Genomic DNA, 23,360 nt, shown 5'->3' with positions numbered 1-23,360 from the left:
CCCCCACCCCACCCCCCAATTCCATACCAAAACGTTACAACTTGCAAATAGTTACCTCCACCTATAAATTGAAGTACAATCTCACAGTTTGTGTACAACCTTTCAATACAACAGACAGACACTCCTGAATGAACATTAAGTTATACACCTTTAGACAATCCTTGACAAACCAGCTTTTACAAAGTCACGTGGTCATGTTAACAAGCTGACAATCTATGAAAAACCAGATAATGACCCAAGCTTCTTCCAGCCAAGAGCACTTATTACTCTTATTACAAGAAACTGTTTAAAAATTCATAGCCGAAGTAGCCATGTGACTATTGGTACTTCATTATGTACACTGTAAAATATCAAAGTAGTCAGCACTTCCAGTCTTGTTAAAAACACGATCGAAAATTCCCTTCACAAAGGTACGGAAAAATTTGAAGTGCAGTGCAATTTTTTAGTCACAACACTATCAACAGTGAACACATCAGATTACACATGTGTGATTTTTTAAGTTTCTTTCATAGCGGAAAGTTTTCCCACAGACGTTACATGAGATGGTCTCTCCCGAGTGGATTCGTTCGTGGACAGAGAGTCTACTTTGACTGCCGAACACCTTCCCGCAGGTCCTACATCTGGGACAGGTGTTAACTGGACTGTGATGGATCTTGCGGTGGATGTAGTAACCCGACTTAGATTTAAACCCTTTCCCACAGTCCGTACAAAAGGAGACAATCACTTGGCCATGACACTGAGCCATGTGCCACTTCAATACGTTCCTATCGTCAAAATGACTGGGACAAAGTTTACAACGGAACTGACTACACTCGCTCTGAACGTGACTAGAAAGAAGTTCCTTGGTCAGGAACATGGTGCCACACATCTCACACGAGTAATGGCGTCGCAAGAGAGACATGTAATGGACCGTTCCACTTTCCGTCATGGAGCCAACTTGCATGCCGCTATCAAGATCATCGCCTATTCAAAACACAAAAACGCCTTGTCAGATTCTTTCTTTGTATGTGTGTGATTAAAACTTCAGCATGCAAATCTTTTCTCAATTTATTCCCCAACTTTTTCTTGTGAATGAAGTGTAGTATGCCCTGTATTGTCCACAACAACGGTTCCTTCATGACAAGATTCTAATTCAAATCACTGGATCTGAAGTTAAAAAGGACAGGTACCAAACTCAAGTCACTGGAAACAAGCACACAAATCACCACAGCTTTGCATCCTTATCAGTTATTTATAAGGTCATATGAAGAAAGTGTCAGAACAGATTTCAGGGCCATCTTGCCGATCTGTCACAACTTGAACATGGTATTTCAACAATCTAGCCAGTCAAATTATTCTGAAAAGGAACTAACCACACAAGTACCAAGGGAGATTTTGTCATAAAATGTACCTAGCTAGTCACTGGTTACTAATTAACAAATCACTGAAATCTACTTAGCTCAGAAAGCACTCGTACCTAAATAACATTTACTGAACGCAAACATATCAAGACTAGAATTATTTTTATTTCAAAACACATGTTTGACATGTATGCAAACTTAAGAAAGATTCACTATCCCTTACGGTATACAAAAAGGGCAAGAACATGCAAGTAACTGAACAAACTAGAACCAATTGTAAGACTCGGCATGTATTGTACTATAGCACACACTATTGTAAAAACTCGGCATGTATTGTACTATAGCCCACACTATTGTAAGACTCGGCATGTATTGTACTATAGCACACCCTATTGTAAAAACTCGGCATGTATTGTACTATAGCACACACTATTGTAAGACTCGGCATGTATTGTACTATAGCACACACTATTCTAAGACTCGGCATGTATTGTGCTATAGCACACACTATTGTAAAGACTCGGCATGTATTGTACTATAGCACACACTATTGTAAGACTCGGCATGTATTGTACTATAGCACACGCTATTCCACTTTTTAAAGCTAGCATTGATGTAAAATGTAACGTTCACGGTTAGGAAATATGCGGGTACATCTATTACAGGTGAAATTCTTGTTTTGGTGCGTTTTCTGATGTACCAACAGGCGACTGGGACTACCAAAGTATTTGCCGCACGTTTGACACTGAGGGCAAGTCTTCACCAAGTTATGGTGAATGTTCTTGTGAATGTAATACCCGGACTTGGATTTGAAGGACTTGCCACACTCGTTGCAGAAGGCTGCTATGACCTGACCATGGACTGTTTCTAAGTGTACAGTTAAATGGTTTCGATCGTTAAAGACCAGTGTACAATGTTTACAGGGAAACTCAGAGCATTCGTTCTGAACATGCTGAGCAAGAAGCTCTTTCGAGGTGAAAATAACACCACACATTTCACACTGGAAACCTTGACCTTGGCTGTTGTCGTCTTTTGGAGCGACTTGCGTACTTGGATCTTGGGGCCACATGAAGAGACCTATTTAAAGAGAAGAATCCCTGGTCAGTTCTCTTATCCAAGACAGCCAGCACAGGCTTTTACACTAGTGTCTATAAAACACTGAAAAATTAGGCAGAGTTAAATCCAACTTTGCTAACAGACTGAAAACAACCTCAACAACTGTGGCTAAAAAAAGGTTATCAACCATAACATGGCATACAAACCAACACCAACAAAACAACAAAGATCAAAACAGAATAACGGGCTCAGTACTGCCCAACTGGAGTTTTGTAATGCTGTTAGCAGGGGTGTTCCGAGATGCCATTAGAATCTTTGTTTTGTGGTGCAGTCGGGAGTGGCATTTTGTATTGCTGTTCGGTTGGGGTTTTTTTTGGGGGGGGGGGGGTTGCAGAAGTGGTGTTGTTAGCAGTGGTATTCTTTGTTATCGAGTGTTTTTTTGTGTAGTGCTGTCCAGAGTGGTGTTCTGTGGTCCTGTCAGCAGCAGGTATTGTGGTAGTCTCGGAAGTAGTGGTTTGTAGTGCTGTCAGCAGCGATTTTCTTTATAGCTGTCATGAGCTGCTTTCATAGTGCTGTTGGAAGCAACGATTTGTTGTGCTGTTTCGTAAAGCTTTCAGTGCTGTTGGGAGTGACGTTTTGGAGTGCTATTGGTAGTATCGTTCTTTAGTATTAGCAATATTGTGTATTTTTATATTGCCAACAGGAATTTTTCAGTACCTGAATATATACGCAAGAGTTGAAAAGATTTCCAGAAAATAAGAAGATTTATTTTGAACTTTGATAAAACAAATACCCTGACTAAGGAAACACAAAGTCTCAATTGCGTTGATCTTCTGGATGCGTTGAGAATGTCTCGTTTAAGACTCGCTATTATTTATATCTATTCCTAAGTTCTTGGATCTTGCAAGTCATAAGGTGGATTATAGGGATTTGACGTCACATGTGTGCTGGTGGGAACTGTGCTGTATGGCAATCGGTCTGCTAATGGTGTGTTGTACTGATTGTCTGTCATCTCAATGCTTTGTCGGTTGTCCAACATCTCTGGATATTGCCTGTTTTCGCCAGCCAGTGCCTGTATTCCTGACCCATTATCACTAGCCTGTGCCTGCAGTCCTGGCCTATTTTCATGAGCTGATGCCAGTGCTTGCTGTCGACTCTCAGCCAGCTGCATGCTATACCTTTGGGCCGACTTGGCTTTGCTACATATGGAGGACACTTTGCTGGCCAGGGCCATGCGTACCTCGCCTCGTCTGTGCCGACTGTTACACACACAGAAGGAGGTGATGGCAGCTATAATGTTAGGATTAAGTTGCTCCTTTGTCGTTGAGACTCCAGACAAGGACTTGCCGAGAAGTTCCTTGGAAGTCCAGAAGACACCCAATAAGTAGCGTGCCATCTTCTCTCCATTACGCTGGTCTCGCCCCTGCTCAACTCCCTTTTTAAAGGCAACCTGTAGATGATAGGGGTACACAAACACTCTGGTCCCCGGAGATATTTCAACCATCTGAAAAATGATCAGAAATAAATTACTTTTTAGCAAATAATCAAATGTAAATTATTTAAAAATATTTGCAAACTTCCATAGACATCATAACTTCCAAAATTTAAAAACACCCAGTTATTAAACCTTCCTTCAAATTGATCAATGACTTCCTGTGTTTAGAATTACAGCATTAAATCCAGTATATTTTTTAAAGGAATATTGTTAAGAATTTGAATGACGGACGTTTACCTCAAATTTTGACGCATATTCCATTGTGTAGATACCTGGCGAGGGTCTTGTTGTAGGCCTGTAGGACGGGGTGCCTGTAACAAACAAATGTAGTGAAATGACAATAGGCAAGTCAGCACATCGAGTTATGCCAGTTATGAAGAATATTACTATCAAATACTATATCATTATGTTGTAAAAGACTACATTTCTCCCTATGTAATTTTGTATTACAAATTTTACTAAAGATATTATGTTACGTTACAATAGATTACATTTATCCCTATGTAATTTCGTATTGCATATTTTACTTTTGATATTATATCATAACGTTATAAAAGATTATATTTATCTTTATGTAATGATGTATTGCCTATTATACTATTGATATTATGATTATATCATAACGTTACAAAAGATTATATTTATCTTTACGTAATTATGTATTGCATATTTTACTTTTGATATTATATCATTACGTTATAAAAGATTATATTTATCTTTATGTAATTAAGTTTTGCATATTTTACTATTGATATTATATCATAACGTTACAAAAGATTATATTTATCTTTATGTAATTATGTATTGCATATTTTACTATTGATATTATAATTATATCATAACGTTATAACAGATTATATTTATCCCTATGTAATTTTGTATTACGTATTTTACTATTGATATTATATCATTACGTTGTAACAGATTATATCTATCCCTATGTAATTTTGTATTACATATTTTACTATTGATAGCAATAGATCATAGATAATATTTATCCCCATGTAATTTTGTATTACATATTTTATTTTTGATAGCAATAGATTATAGATTATATTTATCCCCATGTAATTTTGTATTACATATTTTACTTTCGATAGCAATAGATTATAGATAATATTTATCCCTATGTAATTTTGTATTACGTATTTTACTATTGATAGCAATAGATTATATTTATCCCTATGTAACCTTTCAGTAACCCAGTGTCCTTACCTCTAAGTAAATCCATGTCCGCTGTCTGAAACATCATGTAAGCCTCTAAATCGGTACAATCTGAAAAAAGAAAGTTTTCATATAAATGAAATAATGTTTATCAAATACAACTATGTTTTCTATGAAATATAAATTGAACATTCTTCACTTATAAATATTGAACTGTATGTAGTACAATATATTAATTGAAAAAAACTTTCACTTTCATATAACTTTTTTTATAAAGTCAACATTTCCTGTTTTTATTATTGAAGTGATCCCTAAGTCTGGTCCATGCAAAGAGTTCACTTATTAAATTCTTCTATCGATAGTATGTATTAAAACTTACCATTTAGCATTTTCTTCCTCTGCCTTTCTTCTTCTTAACAACCGAAATATTGTAGGGAAAACATTTATTATCAACACTGAAGAAAACAAAAATATGTCAAGGCAGCTATTAACGTAAAGAAATTTGCCCATCTTGACATAGACAGACACAGGGGTCACTTCAATACGACAATACCAATATTGTCTAAACATGAATGGGATTTCTTAAGTTAGTTTTGGTCTCTTGATATAATTGCCTCCTTTCATAATAAATAAACTTTAAAAGAGACTTATGAACAGCACAACCAAACAAGACTTCTCAACTTCTTAACCCACCCCAACCACTGACGAGGACAGTGTTCCCACTTCTAAGCCGTCAGATGGATAGTATCAACAAGGCTTCTAAGTAGCATGGAAAATGTTATCGCCTATGACCAAAGAGGTAGAGACTTCCACTAAGCAGCGAGCGACAGTCATCTAACCAGGGACACAGTCGTCTAACCAGCCACAAGGACAGTCGTCTAACCAGAGACATAGACAGTCTTCTAACCAGGGAGTCGTCTAACTAGCCACAAGGACAGTCAACTAACCAGGGACACAGTCGTCTAACCAGAGACATAGACAGTCTTCTAACCAGGGAGTCGTCTAACTAGCCACAAGGACAGTCATCTAACCAGGGACAAAGACAGTCGTCTCACCAGGGACAAAGACAGTCGTCTAACCAGGGACAAAGACAGTCGTCTAACCAGGGAGTCGTCTAACTAGCCACAAGGACAGTCGTCTAACCAGGGACATAGACAGTCGTCTAACTAGCCACAAGGACAGTCAACTAACCAGGGACAGTCGTCTAACCAGGGACAAAGACAGTCGTCTAACCAAGGATATAGACAGTCGTCTAACCAGGCACATAGACAGTCGTCTAACTAGCCACAAGGACAGCCGTCTAACCAGTGATATAGAGTTCTCACCAGTCAGATGAATAGAGATCCTATCTAAAATCCTCAAGTATTCCCAACTATCAGTGTGGACAATGTTCCAAAAACCAATCACATGGAGCATTTTCACAACTAACCAGTCATGTGGACAGCTTTCAAATCTAGAAGATGTATTCTCTCTTTCTAACTACTGACATGGTCAGTGTTTCTACTCTTAGTCAGTAAGCCAGTGTTACTCAATCAAACAGCACAAGAAAATATTTTCAGGACCCAAGGCCTCCCAGATTTTCATTTTAACTGTTGGGTGCTTCTGTATCTAAATACTGCACACAAACTCTGATATAACATTGCTTCCAAAAGGTTTGAACACTCCTGCTTCATAGTTGACCTTTCGACACACATTTATCTTTCACGCCTTTATAACATCATTATTTTCCAATTTTTGTATCAATGAAAACATTGAATACCATAGCCATGTTGTACTTTTTATTGCACATAAAACAAAAGTTTGAACATTTCTTATCTAGCAACAGTAACCCTTCAAGTAACATCAATGTTTCCAAGCATTGTCATTTCTCTTTTTTTTATAATTGTTTCAATGTGTTTGATCACTGATTGATCAGCTTAATTGATCCTTCAAGTCAACTGATTCTCGAAAACAGTATCATGATACGCAAGGGCATGCTTTGCCTTAAATGTTGCAGCAGATATCTTGGATGCCATGGCAGTTTTCACTGGTCCTCGTTTATGCCGACCATGCAGAAGACAGAAAGCTGAAACAGGAATGAACTTGTTTTAGACACTGAAGCTACAAAGACAATTGCCTAACAGTAAAACTGATCTAAAGTATGTTGTATTCAATTTATTTGTTATAAATCTCTATAAAATATTATGATCAAACCACGATTCAATGAAAATAATAGCATTTTCCTTTATTCTGGAGACTTGAAATAAGCTTGGTTTCCGAACAATTAGAAAGGAAAACAGGAAAAATATGAGACGATACTTACAAATGATGGACTCTGTGAGAACAGGGTTAAGGAGACGTTTGGATGAAGTTCCCCTGGAAAGGGTTGTGCCAATAAGCTGTCGGGAGGTGTAAAATACCCCGAGAAGGTAGCGTGCCATCTTTTCACCGCTCCTCTCTAAAGTTAAGTCCTGATCAAGCCCCGTCTTCAGGGCATCCAACATCTGATCATGGTACAGGTAAACCCCACAGTCTGGCACCAACTCCACCATCTGTGAACAATCATCACAAGATTATTCAGTACTCTACCAAATACTCAATTTTCTATTTTAGCTCATTCACCCCTGAAGACACCTTTGAACTCTTCCAATTCAAGGTTGGAATAGTTCATTATGAAAGTTCAGGGTTGAACGAGTTTATTATGATCTATTGGTTTCAAGGAGTTTACCAAAATCCAATATTGTTAATGAACCCATATTCTATTCTGTACACTGTGTTTTGATAGGCAAAAATGTCCTTTAGTCAATTAAGTAATTAAATTTTGTCACATTATTGTACTGGTAAACAATACAAACTGCTCGGTCACTCATAGCTTGCATTGATAATAAGGACCAGACAGCCTTGAAACATTCAGACAAGTCAGATACACCTGCAAAGAACAATTGATATTGCCAGGACAAGGAACTCACCTGAAAGGCTTTAGCAGTCTCCTCACTCACAAGTCCAGGCCTGGGGCGGTTGGCCACGATACTGTTTACATCTGAAAGATAAAAAAATAAAAAATAAAAAATAATACCTATATAAACATTTAAAATTCATAAAACAGATAATTCAGATGCCATAAAGACTTTTTTTAATTATAAAGGTTGACAACTCTTGAAATAGATCAACATTATCAGGCAATCTCATTTACCTAGAAAATTACAAAAGTGCTTTTCTATCATTGCATATATATACATTAATTTAAATATATCTGAAACACATAACTGCAGTAATGAAGTCTTGCAGACATTTCAAAATGTTGGGGTTAAAATGCGTTCTTATCCCAATTTTAATTTTGAAACTTACCAAAACCTGTAGGGTTATTCCCATACGTCTCTGGTGTTACTTGGTGGCACAAATTGGCCACCAGGTTGTCCACAGATCTGTCTTCTCTTCCACTCCAACCATATAAAAGGGCATCTAATGGGAGGAAAGATAGCACATTGCAATAATTATGTCAAGTTATTCGTTCAAGGGAAATAACTTAATTTCAACAACAATCCAATTTTGAAATACTACGTAAAATTTGTTCACAACAAATAATAATTTGACAAAAAGTGAGTCCTGTGTCTCATTAAGCTCAAAATTGGCATTAACTTATAAATTATTGTTGTTATTTATTTTAAACATGACATATTTTCAAGTGAAAACAAAACATTAACTTACCCTTTGATGATTTCTTCTATGGTAACTTCTTTATTCCATAAAAAATACTGCTACATTTCTCTCTCGCTACGATTAAATGTCTAATCCATCTGTATTGTATCGCATTGTATCTCTGTGTTGACTTTCTTAACAGGCAAACAATTATCATTGGGCTGAAGGAATTTTGAATTGAGACAAAGGAAACACATTTTGTTTCATTCCGTGACATAACCCAATTCAATCACAAATAATATACGTCACCATTTGTAAAGTATGTTCAAGTAAACATCTGAAGCACAAGCCTTTCTCAGCAGGTCCTTACAGGTTTAAGACAAAAGTACACATTAATTATTCATCATATGAATAAATCCAACAACTTAAATGTATCATGGACTTCGAATTATAGGACCTTCTCAATAAATTAAAACTGACAAGACATTGTCCTAACAAAATGAGATAGAACAGAGCCAACAACCTTAAGAAACAACCTGTCAACCAAACACCAGGCAATGTATGAAGAAAGACCTTCGTGAAAACAATGGAAATACCTATCCACCACAACATGAACTAATTACAGTTAAAGTATCTTGTATCTCCATATATCAATATCCATGTATCAGTATCCTTCCAAAGATTTCTGGTCATACCATGTAACCAGTTGGATGGTTCATCCATTTTCTCAATGTATGGGGGTTGTTGTCCCTCCTCCGTCATATACTTCGGAAGAAATATCCAGTTTTATTGCCAAGCTCACGTTGGACAATAGATTATGTTTAAGACCTATAGCAAATGGTTTGACAATCCCCCCTACCCAAATATCTTGAGACTCGTAATATAGAGCAAGAAATCCTGTTTTCAAACATCCTTTCTCCGCAAATCATATCCAACATCCCAAGACAAGAATATACAGGTATCAGCCAATTCCTTCGCATGGACTTTTAAATTGACAGTCACTTTAGAATTTTTTCAAAACCGGTATATTGTTTAAAGGCAAGGAAATCCAAGACCTTGGTAAATCTGTCTTTATAACGGTGATCTCCACTTCCTGTTGCGTATCTTATTTTCCACGGAATGGATTTTATAGGAAAGGTGCTGTCGTAGCAAAGTGCTCGTTTGTGTTACTTGTGAATCTGATGTGTGTACATGTGTGTTTGTGACAACACCACTTACCTGCAACGAGGACCAGAAGCACAGCCAATATTCAACCACTTCCTGACAACATGTATATCAATGCTACCCTTTTTTTTTTACTTAATTCTTTACTAATTTAGCTGACTTGGACTAGATCAATGTCCAAGAAACAGATAGCTAGGTTGGTAAAGTAACTGTGCTAAGAGTTTGGAGATACCAGATCTGTAATCTGGACGAGTCAATTACATTTATACTCATCATTTTTCAGCACAGCCACTTGCAACATCATTACATGTTTCACTGTCTATTGTTAAATTTCATCAATCATTGACCTAGTTACTTCCATCATGCATGAAACTGCTGTACTAGAGCTCGTCAACCTGATCACTAGGGCTGTCAACAAGTGTCCTGCATACAATTACAGTCACAGTTTCAAATTTCATAAAAATCGTAATTTATCAAATACTTATAAAAATCCTGCTGATTAATTGTATACACAACGCAGTGCCTAGTCCTTGTTGCAACGACTTCTGACTTTAATCATCTTAACATCTTGGTCACTTTTTTTGGGACTGTTTGCCTTTGACATTACAAGAATTCTGAAAATATTTGTGAGGCAACAATTTTCAGTTATCTGTACCCCGGTTTGCAAAGGGGGATAACCCAAGGTTGAATACTGGCTGCTCGGCTGGTCCTTTACAACAGTCCACTGCTCCTCCCTTAACAATTACGGCAAATGTTCCAACAGTTCAAACAGGCTATTTTTTTGGTACGACTTTGATAAAGAGCATTTTTCAAGTCAATGCAATAAGTTAATTACTTTTTTGTCCAAATATTCAGTCTTTGCCAAAATAAAATCAAGAATAGTTGTTTTCACGTTTGAACTGTTGGAACTATAAAGCACCAAACATTTGGGTAACATTCAAAATCAACAAAGGCAAGACTGAAGTCTTTCCAAGCTAAAAAATCTTTGCCTCAACAATTGTTCAAAATTTGACACTGATCTTTTGATTTTTCTTTCTAAAAAAAAAATTCAGAACCTTTTTAAAAAATAATACTAACTAACCAATGATGATGAGGGCAAATTAAGTCCAATTGAAATAGTTTTTGTTATCATCGTGTTTGAACTGTAGAAACTGTTACCAGATCTGTTAGCTTGGATGACCTTTAACCTTTTCACCTCCAATACCTCTGGGATGCTCATTAACAGGAGTCATCCCCTACAGTAGTTGGAGGAAGCAAGGATAAAGTAAGAGCAAACTATACACCACATACAATATAGAGCATCAAATCGTTGTGTTCAGGAGAAACTTTCATCTTTTTTATTATGTACATGTCTGCACTATGAAACCTTGTTAACTCTGTACATTTCAGTTTTAGAATGAAATACAGACAAGTTTTCTCGATGAAAGAAACAGGATAAATTGTATTGATTAACAAGGAATCACAGTAATGTGTATTGTAGAACATATATTCTTTAAAAGTCAGGTCATTGTTCTGCAAGATTCCTTCTTTCCAGCAGCTGGATGTATCCCACCGCTATCAAATTCGGTGTATAAAACATCTTTGTTCGAGATTTTCCAGATGAAGTGTGGCAAACAAACAGGCACCCTGTTATTACTTGGTTGTACGGACCACATCACATAGCTGGTGCCCCTTGTAGTAGCCAATAGTACTCAATCAAATGGAACTCATATTCTTTCAAACATTTGATGGGAAATGATTTTCTTTGGGGGGTTTTCCTCCCAAATTTCTCAGACCATTTGATCAACAGTAACTGAAATCCCACCGATGTCCATCACAACTAACACGCTATGATCAAGGACATTCCGAGACCAACTAGACATTGTTACCAGTACACAGTAATCCCATTCTTTTCTTCCTAACAAGCATTGTAGCTTAAAGTACCGACAGTCAAAACATGTTCATCAATATAGTGTTTAGTTTGCTCAACATTTCATGTCTGCCTAATGAAACACATTAACACTGCACCAAGGATTGTGAAGCTATCTCCCAACAAATTATAAATGGTCATCAAAGTTCATTTTTTAAACCATCTATGTGCATCATCTGCAATGCAAAATGGGACAGAGATAGTGTCAAAATCCTCGGTACATGACAATGCACCAAGAAAATTCAGTTCACAACCAAAATGATAGAAAATATCTTTTAAATTAATCAATTATAACATATTATTGTAGACAGCATTTGAAGAGTTTCGTACTTCTAGTCAACAGTTAAAATTGCTACATAAATTTCCTTGGTGCATTTTTTCAATCACGTAACAGTTTAGGAAAATCTTCAGCCTATTTGTTCAAAACTTTATATGTCCTGAACAAATAATGTTGAAGACTTTCCTTCATACAATTCAATTATACCTTGTACGAGAACAAATATTGCAAATTTACTTGGGTTTCAATTGTCAGAATGGTACCAGAAAAAGCCAAAATATTTGTGTGCAAATACACTTCTATTTTTTGTTTGACATTCTTCTTTGGTATATATATGTATTTTTTGTTACTTCAAGGGTGTTAATGCTAGGATCTGTATATTCTATTTATATTTATGATTTTTTCTAATAAAATTGAGAAAACCTGAAGGTGGTAATCCAATATCCATGATTGAAGTTTTGAAATGGCTGTGGCTGCCTAATTTGTTCAAAGCCTGCATCGCAGATTACAAAATCATGCTGTTCTACAACTACACATTTTCACTGTTGACAATGTGGTAGGAAAACCTTTGCAACATGAAAGAAACCTGGACTTGGTACATAGGATTCAGTTGGACAGGAAAATTCAGGGAGTGAGGGGGGGGGGGGGGGGGGGGNCCTAGAGATATAAATGTTCTTGTACAAGATTAAAAACATTCCCAAAAATAGCTCTTTCCTCATAATTGATGAAAACTTCAGAGAATTTTTGTCCATACACATGGGTGTCAATAGGTCTCTGCCAATTACACTCCCCATACAACACTGCCTCCATGTTCCATATTCTGCTTATATCAACAAATTATCTTAATATCTTTTTTGTGTGTTTAAAAATAAAATCTGATTACCATGAATTGATTATAATCCCCCCTTCCAATAAAATGTTTTGGTATTCAATCATTGAATGTGCGAACAAAATCTGACAACCATGAATTGATGATTATAATCCCCCTTCCCAATAAAATATTTTTGTATTCAATCATTGAATGTACAAATGAAAAATCCATTTTTTACATCATTAAAATGACCAGTTAACTGGTTTCCAAGAATATTTAAAGAAATTACTGGTAGTCTTATATTTTTGGCAGCTATGGCCAACAGAATGAAGGACCCCCTCTCAATTTCTTTTATCAACACCCAGTGTACCGAATATTCACCAAAGTTTTTATCAACACCCAGCGTACCGAATATTCACCGAAGTTTTATCAAAGTAAGAAATGGAGCTATTTTGAGATAAATACTACTGATGTATCAGCCTTTTCTACAGAATAAAGACAAACCAGACATTGACAAATGAATGTTGTACTAAAGGTTTTTTAACTAAAATTCTTGGTTTTTAAAGAACAATTTTCTTGAAATTATTTTGTACATCAAAAAGAAATCATTTTATGGATTCAAAGTAAGTGTAAAATACTATTTTAAATGCAATTAAAATACCACATATTACAATAAGTTATTTATTAGATAATTAACCAACTACTTTTCAAATTCTTCTTTGGATTAAAATGCTCTGCTGTTAAATAAAATCTATTTTTCATACATCACACAGGTTAAATTGCATAACATGTATTGTTTGTATATTTATTGTTAAAACAGAATTTTTCTTATTGTATAAATTCACAGTAATTTTGGGTGTCAAATTACACAATCTGAATTACATATTGAAAGAACTTATTTTGAAAAGGGAAATTCATATACTTGCAGTTTCAACGTATCTACACGTGAAGATATAGCCATTACATATATATATTTCTTTCCAATTCTATCATTATCTGGAGATACATGTATCCATTTTCATTTATTTCATTATTTGATTTTAGTGAAGGAAGTTATTTCTAAACAGAACTCTGTATCTTGTATGAAACATTTCCCTAACAGCAGAATTTCTTGAGACTTATTCAATGGTCAATGTTTAAGTTTGCTTAATTCATCGAAAAAGCCAAAAGGAATTGAACGCTACACCTACCTTTTGCCCCTCCTGGGTCCATTTGACTCATATCTCCAGTTTCGTTTGCCGATTCCTCGCGTGCCCATTCCTCTAATGCTTCGTCGTGATCATTGTCGCTTTCCTCGCCAGTTCCAGAGTGCATTGTCATTGTTCCGTCGGGTGGCATGTCAACATACATGTCCAGCCCCCCTGTGTCGTCCTTGTCCTGACCTTCGACCTTAACTATGCTAATGTCTGGGGTCATTTCAGCAGTACTTGATGGCGACGGTTCCTGCTTTTCTTTATAGCTGAAAAAGTTTAACATAAAAACCATGTGAATACAAATAACATTTGTTGTAGTCAATCTAGAATATTTTTCAGGCAATATATGCTCTAGCTTTTAACAATTTTCAAGACAAGCATTCAAATCTTTCCAAATATCCTATGGTAGACATTTTTCTTTGTAGAAAAAAAAATGGTCCACCTAATTGAACTGCGAGGACTTGCATATATACAAGTGTATAGGTATATCAAGTGTATCTAATGTTTCTGTTTCCCAACAGAATAAGATGAATCAAGGAAATACAAACCTAGAAGGGTCCTTGCCACTGTCTACCACAGGTGACGCCCTCTCCATACCACTGTCACTGTGCCCTGCACTGCTACCCTGAGAGTGGGACCGGGCTATTTGTGCTGGTTGGATGGGAGTGGATGTGGGTGCTGCCATCGGGGAACCCATTGGCTGACTGCTTGGGGACTGACTGGCACTCCCTATAGCAAACGATGCTTTGGAAGAAGCACCTACTGGAGACAAGGACACTGGGAAGGGTTGGCGCTGTGATTGTGAACTACTAGTGCTGGCAGCAGCCTCTTGCATTTTGTTAGGTTTTGGGACTTGCACTAGTTCTAGGTCTGTACTGCTGAAATTTGGAATATGAAAGTGTTCTGGAGCCCTTTCTTGACGGAATGAAGGACCTGGCATAACATGAGATGACATATCTGGCATTCTGTGCATGGCGCCAGATGATGAAAATGACTGTTGTAGTGATGTTAATGGCGATGATAAAACATTGGACTTTGGTGGGAATGATGACTCTTGGTGGGCATGGGATGAACTTTTTGATGAACTTGTGGTTGAGGTGGTGTTGCTGCCATCTCGATTACTTCCAGTGATATTCACCACACGAAGGTCAGTACTGTCTGTGATTTGGCTAGCTATAGAAATGGCAACACTCTTTTGAACAGTCTGTCGTGAATCTGACGGCTTGTTTGGATCTTTGTTAATTGGTTCAGTTTGTACAATTTCCAAACTGTCTTCAACAATTTCTATGACACCGGGCTGGGAATTCCTCCCAGTAGCACCTTGGCGACCCATGCCTGACCCAAGCCTAGGAACCCTTTCCCAAGGGTCAGGGGCCAAGTGACTAGCTTTGTAACTATCAGACATACTGTGATGGTCATCTGCTCTGTCCACAGACGGACTTCCTGGATGCATGTACATTCTCTGTCTCTTCCCTCCTGGACTTCCTGGTCGTGAAAATTCCGAAGTACGTTTTGTCATTCTATCTTGTGTGGATTTGATGATTTCGGATGCTCGGACGTGACGGAATTCTATTAAATCTTGGAAGGAGTATTTGTAATTGTGGCCAGGCTGAATGGCTACACCTGTTTTGGTTTTGAGAGCTTTGTAGAAGTCTGCACAACATTTGATGACACCATCTACCTGTAAAAGTCTAGCTACCTTCTCAACATCACGAACATTGTCTTCAGTTAGCATCATGAAGCCCTCGTATAAATACTGTAGGAATGTGTTGACTGATTCTTGTTTGATGTCGGCTGCTAGACGAACTTCTAGATGTGAACCTGCCGACGCATTCTCCATGGATTGAAGCATGGGACATGCTGCTATCAACACCAATCTGTGGGCCTACAAAATCAAAATAAGGACATTATAAGCAACAGTTCCATTTTTTTTCCCTTTTTAATATTCCCCCAGTGATCCATTTACAATTTATTTTAATGAGTCCTTTTCAACTGTATTGCTAAAAACAATGAGTCCCACAATGTTAAATTTAACTAATTCCAGAAATTCTATGAGTACAGGACTTGGGACTCGCATGTAGATTATCACTGTTCCCTCAAAATATTGTGCATTAAATAATAGATCCTATGTCAAAAGCTATATTTTTATTCAAACTAGAAAAAAGTACAAATATCAAAACAAAATATCAATAAATTGTGTATTTCCAAAATTTATGTATAAGCAGACCTAACTTGTTATCATCACCTTTGTTTGTCAGACTTACCTTGATAGTGACCGGCCCGGCCCTGATCAGCGCATCACACAGAAGCTGACTCTTCCATAAGTGTGACAGCTGACACAGCAGTGAGCTGGAGTGGATCTGGTTGGAATAGAATTTCTGGTAACTCATCTTGAAACCTGACTTCTTAAATCTGTAGCAAAAATAAAATTGAACAGTTAAAATAAAGTCCAGCTATTCAATAAAAAGCATACAAGTGAAGTAAAACAAGTAACTACTCCCATTCTTTTAAATTCATGCACCTGAATTTTTCACCACAAAATTCACATATTTACACCTTTCATTTAAATTTTGGCTTTTAGTGTAGGTTACCTCCCTTTATTCATTGTCAAAAGCTAAAATCAGTTATTCTAGATTTAACAGGACTTAGAATTACTTCCAAAGTAGGATATAGTCAAACTACAACCTATTAAGGCTGAAATGTTACATAAGACACATTCTGTTTATGGTTAAATATATCATTAACAGTAGCTATCTGCTGAGTTACAATAACAAGTATTCTTTGGCATACACTCAAGACATCCTTGGGGACTGACTGGTTCCTTAAATAACTAGGATTTTTAATCCAATAAGAAGGCAAATTTCCCGGCCTCAGACCTGTTGAGAAGGTCAAATGGCTTCAAACCAGTGCTATAGACAGGAAGGAAAAACAGAGAAAGCACAGGATCTATTGATATAATGATGGCGAACAACAGATATTATGTTTGCTGTCATTTTTTTAAAGATTATTCAAAGTTTTCAATAGTCAGAAAACAGATATTTCCCTTGCTCATATATATTCACACCTAAAAGCAAATTTGCTTTGCTCCATTTTAATTTTCTAAGCATTCAAAAGATTTACATCTGATATAGATAATAGTTGTATCAAAATGGAAATTTCTCGAGTTGAAGATATAATGTGAAATGTGCACAATATTCCAATACATCACCAACATTTTAAATTTTCCCCAAAGCATAGACTGCTACCTGACCATTTAAAATAATTCGGACGTTTGCCTGCAACAGGAAATGATGGAACTTTCAGTTCACCAAGTCTGTATCATGAATACCACCGAGGGGGGAAATGTGGTCACATGACAGGTCGTCACCAGTTCAGTCTAGAAATACATGTAGAAAATCACGAGTCTCGTGCTCATACTAGACCTTATATGAAGTTATTTCTAATGAGAACTTTTTATAAATCTCAATGGGAAAATTTGTGGACCAGTTCAGTATTTTTCCAATTATAAAAAGTTCTAATTAAGAATAACTTTCTATGGATACAGGACCCAGGATTTGCACGAAATTTATCACTACATTCATTTCCTGTTGCAGGCTAACATCCCAATTATTTTAAATGGTCAGATAGCATTCTATGCTTTGAGGGAAATTTGGAATATTGTGCACAATTCACATTAAATCTTCAACTCGTGAAATTTCCATTTTGATACAATTGTATTATCTATATCAGATGTAGATCTTTTGATTGCTTAGAAAATTAAAATCAGAAAAAAAACTTTCACTTTAAAAGCCCATTGGTCCGGGACATCTATAGGAAAACGTTTTTAAAGGGAAATTTCATCATAATAATTCAGCCTAGAGTTATAATAGTGCTTTCTGTCGTTTTATTTCAGAGTAAATATTAGATGCAGACAAAGTATTCAAAAACTGAGTATAAAATATGGAGAAGGCAATTAAATGGGACAGTCTACAAGAAACATAATTTTACTACTTCTTCCGGCCATAGTAGGATGGTCAACAATCGACAGAGATTATTTTAAGATGTTAATATTGTTATTCATTAAGTGCTTTATATATAAATAAAACTGACATTCTAAAAGACACACAAGAAATACAGAGGATTTTAATCAAATATCTATCCGTGACTTTGTCGTTTGAATATGGAATGCCGGTGAATACAGTAGGCCATTGTTAGGCCAAATCGGTTCACTTCCCGCTTCCCCATTCATTTGTAGGCCTCTAATCCAATAGTTGATTGACTGAATTTCAAAAACTTGCATCTTTGAGCTTTGAAAACAATCGAAATCTGTGTTGTGATATACTATGAGCAACAAACATTTTATAATAATTACTGTATGCTACAACGCAGAAACGGACGCTTTTTCATCACGCCGATAATTTCATGCAGAATGCCGGAAAATACGGCAATGTAACAAATCATACAATTCAACACGATATGTTGTCTAAATAGCGACAGATAGGAAGGAAATGACAAACTAAGACAAAATCTATAAGGCAATGACAACTTCAGTATTTACATCAATAATTGTCTGCTGAAAAAAATGCGAATAATTTTGAACAAAGCTTTCAAAATGGCTGTTCCCGGTGAACAGTCGGGCCTAACTGTTCACCGAGACATCGGCAGGGGATTTACAAATTACACTGAAATATTGCATCACAAAAACTTGCCTGAATTAGGGATAGAAAACGTTTGGATATCGATGCAATGTTTTCGGTAACTGCCTTTATCTTCTGATTAAATGATACTTCGTTCTTCGCAGGTTCAACTATTCCTTGGACCGGTCGCCATTGTGTTGTTCTATGGACTAAAGCGGGAAAGTGTGCCACACTGTCTCTGCGCAGAAAGTCTGCGCAGATAACACATTTATAGGCTCATTATAATTTTTTGTCGACATGAGGTACCTCAAGGGGGATATTAAATGGCGGTTTCAGGTAGGTTACACTATTATATTTACGTTATTTTATATATATTTACCCTTCAGAAACATTGACACCATAATCAATTTTCCACCTGCCAAAAAATTAAGTTAATTTTATTTCCAGTTTAAAATCATTTTTTATCCTCTACACCATCCAGACCCGAAATAAAATGCAACAACATTAAAAAAAAATCACAAGTGTTACATGCATATATAAGAATTTGTATAATGTTTATCCAGTTTATTCTAACATGATTTGTTTTATTTTTCGTTAATACTACATTTCGGGCTATTTCACACCTTATTCACTACTTACAGCGAGGGAAAAGTTTTATCTGAAACAAGTTCTTGCCCTTTAGGGACTGCGCGGTCATACTATCCCATACCTTTGGAATGGTGTACGTATCCCGACCGGATATGCCGTTTATGTCTCACATTTCACCCCTGAAAACTGTACAAAACCTATATAATAAACGGGGATAATATTACGGGAGAAGTCAATTGATAAGTTGGCTTACCGACTAATCCCTTTGTCAATATGTTGTCAATAAAATATGTTTAAACTAATATAAGTCCATGGTTACTTCACATAGCTCCTTGACGAGTTATATGGGACCTCTGACACCACACAGGTAATATAAGTCCACACATAACTTACATAGCTCCTGTACGTGTTGTATGGGACCTCTGACACCAGACAGGAAATATAAGACCATGGATAACATACATAGGGACGTGTTGTATGGGACCTCTGATACCAGACAGGTAATATACGTCCATGGATAACATACATAGCTACTGGACGAGTTGTATGGGACCTCTGACACCAGACAGGTTATATAAGACCATGGATAACATACATAGGGACGTGTTGTATGAGACCTCTGACACCAGACAGGTAATATAAGTCCATCTATAACATACATAGGGACGTGTTGTATGGGACTTCTGACACCAGACAGGGAATATAAGTCCATGGATAACATACATAGGGACGCGTTGTATGGGACCTCTGACACCAGACAGGTAATATAAGACCATGGATACCATACATAGGGACGTGTTGTATGAGACCTCTGACACCAGACAGGTAATATAAGTCCACGGATAACATACATAGGGACGTGTTGTATGGGACCTCTGATACCAGACAGGTAATATACGTCCATGGATAACATACATAGCCGTGTTGTATGGGACCTCTGATACCAGACAGGTAATATACGTCCATGGATAACATACATAGCTCCTGGACGAGTTGTATGGGACCTCTGACCCCAGACAGGTAATATAAGACCATGGATAACATGCATAGGGACGTGTTGTATGAGACCTCTGACACCAGATAGGTAATATAAGTCCACACATAACTTACATACCTCCTGGACGAGTTGTATGGGACCTCTGACACCAGACAGGAAATATAAGACCATGGATAACATACATAGGGACGTGTTGTATGAGACCTCTGACACCAGATAGGTAATATAAGTCCACACATAACTTACATAGCTCCTGTACGTGTTGTATGGGACCTCTGACACCAGACAGGTAATAAAGACCATGGATAACATACATAGGGACGTGTTGTATGAGACCTCTGACACCAGACAGGTAATATAAGTCCCCACATAACTAACATAGCTCCTGGACGAGTTGTATGGGACCTCTGACACCAGACAGGTTATATAAGACCATGGATACCATACATAGGGACGTGTTGTATGAGACCTCTGACACCAGACAGGAAATATAAGTCCATGGATAACATACATAGGGACGTGTTGTATGGGACCTCTGACACCAGACAGGTAATATAAGACCATGGATAACATACATAGGGACGTGTTGTATGAGACCTCTGACACCAGACAGGTAATATAAGTCCACACATAACTTACATAGCTCCTGGATGAGTTGTATGGGACCTCTGACACCAGACAGGTAATAAAGACCATGGATAACATACATAGGGACGTGTTGTATGGGACCTCTGACACCAGACAGGTAATATAAGTGCATGGATAACATACATAGCTCCTGGACGTGTTGTATGGGACATCTGACACCAGACAGGTAATATAAGTCCACACATAACTTACATAGCTCCCGGACGTGTTGTATGGGACCTCTGACACCAGACAGGAAATATACGTCCATGGATAACATACATAGCTCCTGGACGAGTTGTATGGGACCTCTGACACCAGGCAGGTGATATAAGTCCACATATAACTTACATAGCACCTGGACGTGTTGTATGGGACTTCTGACACCAGACAGGTATTATAAGTCCATGGATAACATACATAGGGACGTGTTGTATGGGACCTCTGTCACCAAACAGGTAATATAAGTCCATGGATAACATACATAGGGACGTGCTGTATGGGACCTCTGACACCAGACAGGTAATATACGTCCACACATAACTTACATAGCTCCTGGACGTGTTGTATGGGACCTGTGACACCAGACAGGTAATATAAGTCCATGGATAACATTCATAGGGACGTGTTGTATGGGACCTCTGACACCAGACAGGGAATATAAGTGCATGGATAACATACATAGCTCCTGGACGTGTTGTATGGGACATCTGACACCAGACAGGTAATATAAATCCATCTATAACATACATAGGGACGTGTTGTATGGGACCTCTGTCACCAAACAGGTAATATAAGTCCATGGATAACATACATAGGGACGTGTTGTAGGGGACCTCTGACACCAGACAGGTAATATAAGTCCATGGTTACTTCACATAGCTCCTTGACGAGTTGTATGGGACCTCTGACACCAGACAGGTAATATAAGTCAATGGATAACTTACATAGCTCCTGGATGTGTTGTATGGGACCTCTGACACCAGACAGGTAATATACGTCCACACATAACTTACATAGCTCCTGGACGTGTTGTATGGGACATCTGACACCAGACAGGTAATATAAGTCCATGGATAACATTCATAGGGACGTGTTGTATGGGACCTCTGACACCAGACAGGTAATATAAATCCATCTATAACATACATAGGGACGTGTTGTATGGGACCTCTGTCACCAAACAGGTAATATAAGTCCATGGATAACATACATAGGTGGACGTGTTGTATGGGACATCTGACACCAGACAGGTAATATAAATCCATCTATAACATACATAGGGACGTGTTGTATGGGACCTCTGACACCAGACAGGGAATATAAGTGCATGGATAACATACATAGCTCCTGGACGTGTTGTATGGGACCTCTGACACCAGGCAGGTGATATAAGTCCACATATAACTTACATAGCACCTGGACGTGTTGTATGGGACTTCTGACACCAGACAGGTATTATAAGTCCATGGATAACATACATAGGGACGTGCTGTATGGGACCTCTGACACCAGACAGGTAATATACGTCCACACATAACTTACATAGCTCCTGGACGTGTTGTATGTGACCTCTGACACCAGACAGGTAATATAAGGCCATGGATAACATACATAGGGACGTGTTGTATGGGACTTCTGACACCAGACAGGTATTATAAGTCCATGGATAACATACATAGGGACGTGTTGTATGGGACCTCTGACACCAGACAGGTAATATAAGTCAATGGATAACTTACATAGCTCCTGGACGTGTTGTATGGGACCTCTGACACCAGACAGGTAATATACGTCCATGGATAACATACATAGCTCCTGGACGAGTTGTATGGGACCTCTGACACCAGGCAGGTGATATAAGTCCACATATAACTTACATAGCACCTGGACGTGTTGTATGGGACTTCTGACACCAGACAGGTAATATAAGTCCATGGATAACATACACAGGGACGTGTTGTATGGGACTTTTGACACCAGACAGGTTATATAAGTCCATGGATAACATACATAGGGACGTGTTGTATGGGACCTCTGTCACCAAACAGGTAATATAAGTCCATGGATAACATACATAGGGACGTGTTGTATGGGACCTCTGACACCAGACAGGTAATATAAGTCCACACATAACTTACATAAGGACTATTTTATGGGACTTCTGACACCAAACAGGTAATATAAGTCCACATATAATTTACAAAGAGACGTATTGTGTGGACCATCTGTTACCAGGCAGGTGATATAAGTCCACATATAATTTACTAGGAGACGTATTGTGTGACCATCCGTTACCAGGCAGGTGATATAAGTCCACATATAATTTACAAAGATACGTATTGTGTGGACCACCGGTTACCAGGCAGGTGATATAAGTCCACATATAATTTACAAAGATACGTATTGTGTGGACCATCCGTTACCAGGCAGGTGATATAAGTCCACATATAATTTACATAGAGACGTATTGTGCGGAACATCCGTAACCAGGCAGGTGATATA

General features: G+C 37.6%; 1 protein-coding gene across 37 annotated transcripts in view; it reads right to left on the bottom strand.

Moving 5' to 3' along the window:
* Positions 1 to 18,882, bottom strand: part of LOC110459972 (zinc finger and BTB domain-containing protein 32-like) — an 84,654-nt gene extending 65,772 nt beyond the window's left edge. For 25 of the 37 annotated variants that reach the window (XM_021512591.1, XM_021512589.1, XM_021512582.1 and 22 more), the window contains exons 1-4: positions 18,716 to 18,881; positions 16,292 to 16,439; positions 14,576 to 15,912; positions 14,025 to 14,293 (exon numbers count right to left, since the gene is read on the bottom strand). In XM_021512591.1, the coding sequence (XP_021368266.1) occupies positions 14,025 to 14,293; positions 14,576 to 15,912; positions 16,292 to 16,417 (1,732 nt within the window). In that variant the 5' untranslated portion in view covers positions 16,418 to 16,439; positions 18,716 to 18,881. Of the gene's footprint in view, positions 1 to 41; positions 964 to 1,005; positions 2,418 to 2,444; positions 3,901 to 4,128; positions 4,203 to 5,106; positions 5,167 to 6,818; positions 7,121 to 7,357; positions 7,587 to 8,003; positions 8,075 to 8,382; positions 8,497 to 14,024; positions 14,294 to 14,575; positions 15,913 to 16,291; positions 16,440 to 18,715 lie in introns of those variants that run through there. The other 12 variants (XM_021512561.1, XM_021512553.1, XM_021512556.1 and 9 more) reach the window with 5 other exon arrangements.
* Positions 18,883 to 23,360: the final 4,478 nt, after the last annotated feature.

Source organism: Mizuhopecten yessoensis, unplaced genomic scaffold (genome assembly GCF_002113885.1).
Source record: "Mizuhopecten yessoensis strain PY_sf001 unplaced genomic scaffold, ASM211388v2 scaffold10275, whole genome shotgun sequence".
Lineage (NCBI taxonomy): Eukaryota > Metazoa > Mollusca > Bivalvia > Pectinida > Pectinidae > Mizuhopecten > Mizuhopecten yessoensis.
Note: the sequence above shows the minus strand (reverse complement) of the source record. Positions and strands in the feature narration are given on the sequence as shown.